Source organism: Polyodon spathula, chromosome 21 (genome assembly GCF_017654505.1).
Source record: "Polyodon spathula isolate WHYD16114869_AA chromosome 21, ASM1765450v1, whole genome shotgun sequence".
Lineage (NCBI taxonomy): Eukaryota > Metazoa > Chordata > Actinopteri > Acipenseriformes > Polyodontidae > Polyodon > Polyodon spathula.
The window spans coordinates 25,723,575-25,735,406 of NC_054554.1; the positions used below are offsets into that span (position 1 = coordinate 25,723,575).

Consider the following 11,832-nt stretch of genomic DNA (forward strand, 5'->3'; position numbering starts at 1 on the left):
TATTAGACAAGGTAACACAAGGTTATTATACACAAAGAGCGTGTTATTTTAATTTAAAAAAAATTTAAGAAAAAAACTGGTTTCAAATTTTAATATCCATACAAAATATATTTTCCCTCCCTGCACAGTGCTTGTCGCTTCATATGCCATTAAAGAACAGACATCAATATGGTTTGTGTGCTGCCAAATCAATGCATTGGATATAACACAAAAATACATCATTGCTGCCTGATCAGAGGGGCAGTAAATAAAGTCTCTTGGCAGCTTTTGATGATTGAAAGCATGGCCAAGGCATTACCCTAGAGAGTTTTTGTGACCTTAAAAGCCCTTGACCTTTTTATTTTCAATTAGAAAAAATTACAAACTTGAGTTCTTCAAATTTAATTTAGTCTAAAACCACATGGAAAATAACAATGGCACTTTCTTCAGATGTGTATCAAATCTTACTGCAGATAGTTACCAAGCCTTTATCTATTGAAGTCCATTTTAATGTTTGCTGTGAATACAATCGATGTCTAAGGTCTCTTTCTCTTATTCCCTGCTGGATAAGGTCACTCGAGATTCAGGCAGGTCATTGAGCTGGTAGTTTTCCAAACTGGATTCCTCCCGGACACTCCTCTTCATGGGACACAGAATCTTCTGGGCGCTCCTCCTGAAGTTTGTTGAGAGGCATGCGTACAATATGGGGTTGGCGCAGCTGTTTGAGTAAGAGAGAAGAACCACGAATTCAAAGACCCTGGTAAGGGACAGAGTGGTAGCCAGTGGCATCAGGAGAAAACAGAAATTCATGATGTAAAATGGCAGCCAACAAATGGCAAAAACCAACACTACCATGACCACCATCTTGGTGACCCTTTTCTCTGAGACTTCTGCCTTCCTGGTGTAAGGGTTTATGTGGGCAGTCCTCAATCTGACCACCAGTAACATGTAGCACAGAGAGATTACAATGAAGGGCAGGGCAAATCCAAGCACAAAGGTGTAGATCATAAAGGCAGTAGACCAGGTCTCGTAGGGTGGAGCAAAAACGCACAGACTGAACTCCACTCTGGAATAGATGCCCATGGGAATCACCGACAGAAAGGAGAAGAACCACAGGAGGATGCTGACTATCTTGGCCACGTTTGGAGAGCGCCATTTGGAGAATCTGATGGGATGGACCACGGCCAAGTACCTATCAACACTCATGACAGTCAAGCAGAACACACTTGTGAACTGGTTGATACCATCCAGGATCATGACCAGTTTGCACATGAAACTGCCGAATATCCAGCGGTTGAGGAACATCTGTAGAGCCAGGAAGGGAAGCCCCAGCATTAACAAGCCGTCGGCCACAGCCAGGTTGAAGATATAAATGTTAGCCACAGTTTTCATCTTGTCCAAGTGGAGAATGATGGCGATAACCAATGAGTTTCCAGCAAGTCCAAACACGCAAACCATGCAGTAGAGTCCAGCCATAAGGATTTTGGAGATGCTTGTAGGAACGTCATCCTCATAGTCTAGGGTGTCATTTAAGAAACCAAATGAGATATTCTGAACAGGATCTGTGACAGACAAGTCCAGTGATTCCATTTTTTTAGCAATATATTGAAGGAAGAAAATATATTTAAAATGACAGTAAAATGTGGAAGTATTGATTTACTGATACAATATTCTCGTTCTTCTTAACTAAAAATACATTGTAAAAAATTAAACTAACTTTTCCAAAATTAATTTTTAAAAAGAATTGACTATCTTTCAAAAGATAAACTGCCCATATGCTGAAATGATTTAAAACCCAGATGCCAAATTAGAACATTAAAACACATAAACATGACCAATAACATAAAACTCAAACAAGAGCTCTCCAAATGAAATTCCTTTAAAAAAAAAAAAATTGTACCAAGAAATTCTAAAAAGTGAATCTGCTTCCAGGAGCACTCTTGCTTGTGCTGTTGGTCCCAGAGATTTGGCTGCTGTTTCCAAGGTGCAGATGACTCCATCTGTTGCAGATCTTTTGTTTTCATAATTAAACATTCTCCCTGAAATAGTTTCCAACTTTTTTTTTTTTGTCCTGAGGTCTTTAGTTACGTTGTCAGTGGAAAGAAAGCTCAGAGTGACTGCTGCTGCATGCTTCAGTGGCAGCTACTGAAACAACAGTAGGAACTCATAGAAAGTTTATGTCTTCTTCCACAAGTAACGGTCACATTTTATTAAAATGGACGATCAATTCGTTGTGCCTTTTTTTCAACCTTAATATGAAACATGGTTCACCTCTGTTGTTTCAACCAGAAAACAGAATTCTTGGCATTTATAAATGCATGAAACAGGTCAATGTAATTTAAACACAACACAGTTCATTTTTAACAGATTAGGTGACAAACAGGAGGAGCTAGCTAGACTTGAGATAGCCTGTGCAATTATAAGGAAGGGGTGAAACCAACAAAAAAAAAAAAGAATCTTGAATCAATTTGTTTCAAGGTATGCTGGGAATGACTTTATTTGGAAGAGTGGCATTTTACAGAGTTTATTGGCCAAACATTCCTCGCAATTTATTAACTCTTTCCTGTTGAACCGGGTTTTACAGGCTCTTGTAAACTGTGCTGTGCAATCCATGTAGACTAAGGGGCCTCGCCGGGTTCCAAAGTAAACCGGCATCTTTGTTATTGCAGATCCATCAAGAAGTCCATCAGGACCATGTGAAAATAAAAGATCCTGCCGGACTGAACGTACGTCAGTAGCCCTCGGGATGGGAGCTCCATCAGCAGGGAACTATTCGTCTGACAACCTCACACACACACATTCCATCCTCCTTACTGGATTTCCTCTCTCTGAATTAGTATTATTTTTTTTTTGACGCTTCTGAAACTGACTTGGGTTTGAGCTGGACTTCAATATTAGCCTTGAGTTTCAGAGCCATGGTGAACTCTTCAACTCCTTTTAGTTGATACATTGCAGATGAACTGACAAAGGTCACCACCTCTCAGAGTTCACAGGATCACAGAATTCTTTAAAGGCTGACTATACTAGAGCCCACCATTTTCTTACCACCTACAGCAACGTTATCACCCATTTCTCGTGCTCGAACTGTTATAGCATCAGGTAGCCAAAGTGGTTGTAGATCTTAAGAATTGTACAAATTAAATCTATACTGATAAGGTGTTTTTTGCAAAGATGTCAGTGTTTTAGTGTTTTTTGTTACACATCAATGCATGAAGATAATAAATACAAGAAACAAATCATTATATTTCAACATATGCTGTTGCACCTTTCGGCACTGGCATCATGACACACCAGGGGCACAGCAACACTGCAGGCAGCCCACCACTCCCTGTCAGGTCTGGTCCAGATTAAAGAAAGAGGTTAATGTAAGAGTTTGGAACTGCACAGCAAAATGACATTGTTCTTAAAGAGGTTATAACAAAAAATAAGAATTGCATAAAGCTGGAAGCTCTCTATTCTCTTGCTTTACTTTAAGATATTCTGTTACGCTTGCATTGCTGAGGTCATGGCATGGACCTGAAACACATTGTTGATATACATTTTAAAATGAAAATACATGTCGGCTTATTTAATTTCTTAAGCAATACTAAAAGAAACTTGCATTTAACGACAAATGTTTGTCTTTGAATTTAAGTTTCTTTTAGCAATTCTAAATTCAGCATTATTGAGTGTGTACTAGTTTATTAGTTATAAGTGTTTTGTTATATTTTTTGATTGAGTGTTTTGAAGAATGTATTATGGATGGTTTTTTTTAGCAGTTTAGCAGTCCCTTCAAAGGCGGTATGATTTAAGAACAGGTGTCCGCTATTGCTAAATTAATATACTGTTAATAAACACTCTTCAAAGACAAAACAAAACCAAAAAAGTCCTTAAAACATTTATTTGTGTTTTGTGAATTGTGTTCACCTGTTCACACATCTTACTGAGTTTAATTAATTTAATTAATCTATTAACAGCCGCTCTCTGTCTAAATAAGATATTAAAAGGTGTACACAATATTGAGACGCAGGCATGCTTTGTATTGCTCATTTGTTTTGCTTGAAACAAGCGTATTTATTTCAACTTATCCAGCTTTTAACATAGTTCAATATTTAGCATCTTTATTTTAGCCCACAGTGAGAAAACATAAAATAACAACATACTCAAAACCGTCAAAAATAGTAAAATTACAAAATGTATGTGGTGGGTGGAACTATTCAGCAACAATCATTAGAAATCAAAAAAAATATCAATGATTCATGAGGGGCATCCCTCAATGCAATGGCTATAGTCGCTCAAAACACAGAAACCTTAAACACTGGAGAACTATTCCTATCTGCTATTTAAAAAAAAAAAAAAAATTTTGAGTGTCCAAATATTTTATCCCCAGTTTAGAGTGTCCAGTTATTTTGTTTTTTGCAGCAATACCCAACACGGGTTAGGAGAACTGAAGGTTCAGTCGGCATCCTCCGATCCCAAGAAACACCCAGGAACTCAAGAGCACATGTAAGCTAGCTACCTACCGGCCGCTGGAGGACGAAGGTCAACTCTTCAGGTGTCTGCCCGAGCTCACTAGGCACCTGGCTAGGAGGGTTTGCTGTAACGTGATGAGGAGAAACGGTTCCTGCCGGAGTGCCAGAGCCAGTGCAATGCTCCATCAGGAATCCCCTTCTTGCTATACAACTAAGCTAGAATGTTCCAGCAGCTTCTTGGAGCAGACAATGGAGCAGACAACTATCTCTGATAGTTTGTTATTATTATTACTGTTATTATTATAAACAATATAATGAACAACTGAAGTACGCTTAGGAGCTGAGAACCTCCGAGTCTGAACTAATTTTGTTCTAGGAAAAATGGTCGTTAGTAAAACTAGCCCTGTACAAGATGCTTATTTTTAAAAATGTTCTAATTGGCAATAAAAGTGCACTTGTTAAAAACTATTAAAGTAATTTACTACCTGTTATGAGCAATAGTTGTCTGGCTGTTTTGTTGTTTCTTCTTTTGTGCACATATGCTATGCTGTGCCTCTGAATCATTAGTTTTTTTATTTTTGTAAAAATATCTTTATTACATTTTTAAATAACATATATGCAATCTTATAAGGCAAATATATTCCCAAATATGTAACTTTAACATCCATACATGTATAAATATAAACCCATCTAAATATGTTATAAAATATAATTTTACCTAGAAAGTGAAACCTTTTCAGGGATATACAGTATACTGTCCTAGGTAAAGTCACATTAAGCATGTTGAAGTCCAAATCTGCCTCTTGCTGTGTAACAGCTTTCAGATTAAAAGCTTCAATGTTTATTGGATTTTCTTTCGCAAATGGGCTGGCACAGTTTATGTAACATGGAAATAGACAGGGTTTCATTTTCCACTCTGTCTACAGAAGCAGATTTGTCGTTCCTAAAGGAGTGCTAACCAAGGCATCAGGATTCAGTTTCTTCCCTCTTATTATTATCAGCAGGGTTGTCACTGGTTTTCTTTAATTGGGGGTATCCAGATTTTTTTAGAGGTTAACATTTACACTTCCTTCTTTTGAGTACAGTATCACTTCCTGTGGTAAAGGTGGCAGTGGAATCAAGCATTCTTATTGGCTCAGGCACCTTTTTTTTCCTGACAGGGTTGTTTGATGTTTAACATCTTTGTGATAAAATACAGAATGGGGTTCACTTCATGAAATGTGGTTGCTTTTACTCATCTGTGTAAAACATGTATTTGTTTAGAGCTCTATGTAGGCCCACCTGTGAAAATGTGTAAACTGATGAGAACAGTAACAGAAATTTTATTTTCTCTTTGAAGGAGAAGCATTTGAAAAATGCAATTCGAGTACCTGGAGATCAGTAGCCAATTAAGAGTTAACCATCTGGTCTGTTTATGTAATTTTTTGTAGCACTTTTACGACTGACTGTGTCAGTCAGTTTATCACACTGTAATACATATACAGTGCTGAAGCATTTTACACATTTTTCACAAAATGCATTTTGTTATTACACTCCACGACTACATGTTAACATTTATAAAACCATTGTGATTTATCAGCAGGAAACAAATTCCAGTGGTAGATAGTTTGCAACCACAAGAAACTCTTTGGACTACTACCGATACGCATATATATATATATATATATATATATATATATATATATATATATATATATATATATATATATATTATACTATAATAGGATGGAAAAAAAAAAAAAAATCGTGCATCGTTTTAATTATCACTGGCTTCCCCACTTTTCCTTTTTACATGCTAATAATAAAGAGCTCTTGGTTCTAATTTATATTACATTCTTTTTTGCTTTACATTTCTTGAATATATTTTTGCTTTATTCCGAGATCTCGTTGGAAAAAAAAAAAAAAATCAACAGTGTATTTGTTTGCAAATGTTACTGACGTCTGTTGCAAGTGTGGCATTTGCTAATGACAGATGTAAAGTCAAATTTCACTTATCCTTTTTCCCCATGCGTATGCTGAAGCCTAATAGCTGTTGTATTCTCTAGTTAATTATTATTTACTTTACTGTCTCTGGGCTGTTATGGGAAAGATGTATTGAAATTAATCCTGTCTATATTTGCATGTCACCTAGCAGAGGTCAGAATTGTTCCTTTTGTTGACTGATATTAATATCTGCCAACTTAGGTCAGGATGTTCTAGTGTTTCTGTTACAATTTTTATCAGTTACAAGAACTTTTAAAGCAGTGCAAATCAAGGTTTACCATTTGCTTGCAGTACTTTTACTGACATGCCTTTTATTTTATTGAAGATCTTTGCTTTAAAAAAAAAAGAACAAAGTTTCTCAGTTGAACATAGAAGGGCAGTAATAATGGTAAGAAAGCTAATAAGATGCCAATAAATTTTTTAATTTATTAATTTTAAGGCAGGGGTTCACACTTCTTTATAGGACAGAAATAAAATAAATCATTTTAAAAAACTGTACATAAATTTGGTTTTATTTGCAAATGCTTGTTCTTAAAAGAAACCTACGTTTATATAATGAAAGTAGCACATTTAGTGTAATTAAATTTTTAAAATCTCACAGTAGATTCAGGAACCTCAAGCAAATGTTTTGTCACCTGTGACTCATATGATCACACAGACTTCCTCTGGGCATTCAACCAGGGAAACCACTGGGTATGCTGAAAGCAGTTCCCCATCTGTTACTAACAGTATAAAATATTAATATCACTTTCTAATGAAACGGCAACAGAATATCAGCCTTTATATTTATTCTTTATTCTGCTTTACAAATGTATTGGTGTGACCTTTCAGAATGTAATACAGTCTGAGTAGTACATGGTAATACAAAGCAGATCATGTTTATTTCTTGCAGTAATGCTCAACATCTGTTTCTGTGTTCACAGCGTACTAAAAGAAAATGTGCATGTGTTTTAAGCCATTTTCCTACCCTTGTGTGTCATTTATGAGACACAGACTGAAGGACAGACAGAAAGTGTCATTGTAATCCCTCACTTCTGCTGGTTAGAATGTGAAAATAATACATTTCCTAGCAACTACAGAGCTGAAAACTAGAGAATGGCTAGAACTCCACTGACCATGACTGTGAAAGACAGCAGTAAGTAGTTCAATAAGCTAACCAGGGCTGACACAAAAACCTTTGTGTGCAATGAATGAAGGCTTTTTATTTTCATTCCGAGGACTGTTCAGAAAGGGATTTACAGCATTTGGTATTTGTAGAGTAACGGTTTCATGAGCTTTCTCTCTCTCTCTCTCTCTCTCTCTCTCTCTCTCTCTCTCTCTCTCTCTCTCTCTCTCTCTCTCTCTCTCTCTCTTATCTTGCTGGTTACCCTCTTTCGCTTTTTGGAAAACAGGAATCGTCACAAAAATGGCACACACAGCATGAAGTGCCTCACACTAAACTCAAGGACTTGTTTCTTGTTTTCTGCCCACGTTGCTTTACAGTAAAATTGCAGTTAATTGAAAAAAATCTCAATTGCCAACTAGCAGCTTTACTTCAGTCAGAAATAGAAAATGTTTTTTGCACTAAAACTGCAAATATGAATCAACCTTACAATGGCTATTGCAAAAGCAGCAGTTTCTCAGTGTTTGGTTTTTTCAGAGCTGAATTTGTGGAACAAACAACAGATAGTGTGATTCAGTGGCAGAGGTGGTATAGTGGGTCACTCCACTTGTCTTTTTAAATAAATTTTCTGTTACACACATTTTGTCATAAACCACTACAATCTTCTACTCTCTCTGCTGAGCTGTTGAATAGTCATTTTATTGTTAATGCTTTTGTGTTGTTAATGTATTGGGTACAAAGTCCAGCACCCTTTTAGACAGTTAGTAAAACATTTTTCTTCAACCCACAAAACTTGGCTATACATGGGCATGTTTATTCTGTCTGTGACATTTCATGTTATGCAAAATGTTCATGTGTTTGCTTCAGGGTTGAAAATATCTTGAGGACAGACAATCAAGTCATGAGCATAATCAAAAAACCTATTAGAAAGTACACTAAATTTGGCCCTAAATAGCCTAACAAAAGACTACATATTTATAGTATACGCTTTTAAAGATACTTTACCTGTAACCTGTAATGCAAGAGGCTTTTCCAGTTAACGTCTTTTTATTTTTTTGAGTGATCAGGCTAAATTTGTCAAAACTGGATGGGTAGATGTTAAGGGGTTAACTTTCGTAACTAGCACATCAGTGAGAGATACAAGACTATTAGCACATCAATATAGACTTTGTATATGTTCCCTCATTTGAAACAATCCACCAGAGATCAAACATTTATTTTTCAAGTGTCCTTAAGACAGCAACAAGATCGACAGGCCTGCACCTAGTTTCGAAATTATGCACACAATGAAGAGCTTCACTTAAGAAAGTAAGAGTGCTTTCGGTGTTCACACAGCTGGGCTTTAAAAGCAGGCTGGTGGATTTGTTGATGTATGTTGGGAAAAGCGTTTTAATGATTTGGATGCTCTCCTGACTCCATTTTCTTTTGGGGTAATGAGACGGCGTTTGCAATCACCTCCAATGTTCAGTGGTAATTGCAAAGAATGGCTCTACAAGTAGTGACACAAATTGTCAAACGCTTGATTTGCAATGGATTGTTAGATGATTATAAGCAAGGATGCAGCTATACAGCTAAATTAAATCTGGAGTTTGTATTCACAGCTAAATTTGCAAAAGGCCTCACTTGTACTGCTGTAATCCTACTCAGTTTTCTTAAGACAGCAGGATATTTTTGTTCCTTCGTTTGTATCTCCCACTGGTAAATGTGGATGACCAGAGCCAACCTGTCAGTAAATTTGAAACCTGTTTCGTGCACGTCATTGCAAATATAAGAAAGTTAGCATCATTTTTATTTGTGGAGCATATATATATCTTACCAGACTAAGCCCTTTTATTCACAGTTGCTTTTTCCTCTTTTTATTTACAAGAAACAACTCAAAACATCAATTTATTTTATCTCTGTCCTAGTCTCTTTTCTTGGAATTGTGAGCGAATTTCATTTTCTAAGAAGATTTAGTCACATATGAGGAATGAAAGCCCAGTTGTAATCTTGGGTTCCAAACCTGGGGTCCACTAGATGCTGTATGATTGTATCTCTGTATGCTGAACCCTCGTTCATTATAATTGCATGTAGCATTTCAAGAGATAGTGTATGTCTGCACATATTTATTTCCTGGAATTGTGTGTCTCCATGTTTGGGTGCATTGTTACTGTACTGTGGAAATTTGTCCACATTACTTCAAAGGTGACATCAAAGGGTGTGATCTAGTCTTAAATGACCCTTGTTTGATCACTGTGAGGCTGAGTAATGTAAACCAGGTCCCCCTTTCAATTATTAGAATGTATTCTTATTGCAAGCCTTCTGATTATACAATGTTATTCTAAGGTAAATATAGGGCACATGTGAAATTACTCTGGCATCAAGCTTGGTTTGTATTTTTTGAGACAAGCAAGGGGTTTCCCATTCTAACCTACTAGTGATTCTTCTTCGACAGGAGTTACAGCAGTTTTTTTTTTTTTTTTTTTTTTTTTGATCATTTGCAGTACATCAGATTAACTGTAACCCAAGTTTTACATGTATATCAGGGTTGGGGCTGGGCGCGAACCGGCGACTTTGCACACTTCAAACGAGTGTCTTAGCCACAATGCAAAAAAACAGGGCTTGTCTGCATTCATAGTTATTTAACCTCAACTCATCTCACCAACAGGGGATGGAATTCGTAACAGCAGTGCATCAGTATCACCCATACCAGGTTTTATTATTAGCCACAGTAGAGGTAACAAGCTCAGGGTTGAGTTATTACACAGAGCAAAGCCTCGAATTGATCAAGCTGCTATGTAATAGTTATTGGTCTTGTTGCCATCCCTGTTGTGCTATGGTAAACTCCTATAAGGGTAACCTAGGTTCACATGCAGTTGTCAACAGTAACTACAAGATTATGTTTCGATAATTTGTTTCAAGAACTGTCTGATCAATATTATTTTCGTCTCGTTTGTTTTCATTGTTCTGTCTTTGGATTTGAATTTGTCCTATGCTATTGTACATCGCTTTTGGATGGTACTCCATTATTCAGTGCTGCTGTAGATCCCTGTGCACCTGTTGTATAACTTGCTTTGTTGTGCATGGTTTTGCTCACTCTGGTAGCTGGAAACTTGCACTGTAGGAGTGCAGGGCACAGAGAACACGTCTGCCAAATAAACAAACTAATTATCTTTTAATGAACTACAAACTTACAAGACAGTACATCAAGCTTGCTCAGCATGTTGATAAGTTAAGAAATATATAGAAATATATTATCTGACAGCTAATCTCCTTTATTATTCTGACATTTTGCTGACAAATGCCATCGACTCATGTTGCAGACTGAAACAATGATGTATCACTGGCAAGAGACCGTAAACCAAGTATTAATCTTGGATGATTCACAGTTTTTCAGCACTACATATTGGGGTGGAATCCAAAACGTTATTAATAAGTGTTTTATTTATTTTTATTATTAATTTATTTAAAATTAAGTGTGCCACATTATTTTACCCCTGATTTAAAAATAAATAAATAAATAAAAATACAGCTGAAGATTTGAGGTCGAAATACAGATAATTATTCTGCAGCTAATAATAACTCTACACTGTCACTTTGCAATTAGTCAAGAAAGCCTTATTTACGGAACCTGATGGATGGATTGGAAATGCTGCCGATTGAGTTGAGATTGATGTACATCCAAGTGGAGGAAAGTTGCATAAGCTCTTGAAAATAGCTACGGGTGTTTCCTTAGCATTAGTTATTGACAAAACAGCGTCTATGATAAACAAGGTAAATGTAAGCATTAATCTAAACTGTTTTAAAGCCGTACTCCCACAGAAAATCACTGCCTGTTATGATGCAGCATTTTGTTTTCTAAATTCACCATTTACACACAACAATATTGCTGGTTCAATGTCAGCTGTTTGGCAGCTACCCCCATTTACACAGAAGGCGGATGTTCTCGCGTTAATATAATTTACTAGTGTTCAGCCCCATGATCAAAATGCCTTTGGTACCTTTCGTGGTATGCGTGATATATTTCTCTATACTTTCTGAATATCACAACTGACTAATGAAAAGACTGGAAGACATACAAGAGGATTTAGCAATCACTTGGTTTTTGTTATTCACAACACGCGTGTCATTAACTTTTCTACTATTGTGGAATACACATCAGCATCTCGCACAGTTCCATCAAGCTGTGCCGTTATCTCTTCTGCTCTGATGGTCAAAAGCTCCCTTACTTCTTTTAGGACCAATTACTGCCATTTTGATGGATTTATTTCTTCAATCAGCACGTGGTGGAACAGGAAATTGCATTTACCTGGAAAAAAAAATCCACCTTGAACTCAG

At 36.6% G+C, this 11,832-nt stretch overlaps 1 protein-coding gene across 1 annotated transcript; it reads right to left on the minus strand.

Moving 5' to 3' along the window:
- Window positions 1–508: 508 nt before the first annotated feature.
- On the minus strand, window positions 509–1,480 carry LOC121296605 (somatostatin receptor type 2-like). Its single transcript, XM_041222322.1, has one exon. It carries the CDS (start codon window positions 1,453–1,455, stop codon window positions 532–534), a length of 924 nt encoding a protein of 307 aa, XP_041078256.1. The 5' UTR covers window positions 1,456–1,480; the 3' UTR covers window positions 509–531.
- Window positions 1,481–11,832: the final 10,352 nt, after the last annotated feature.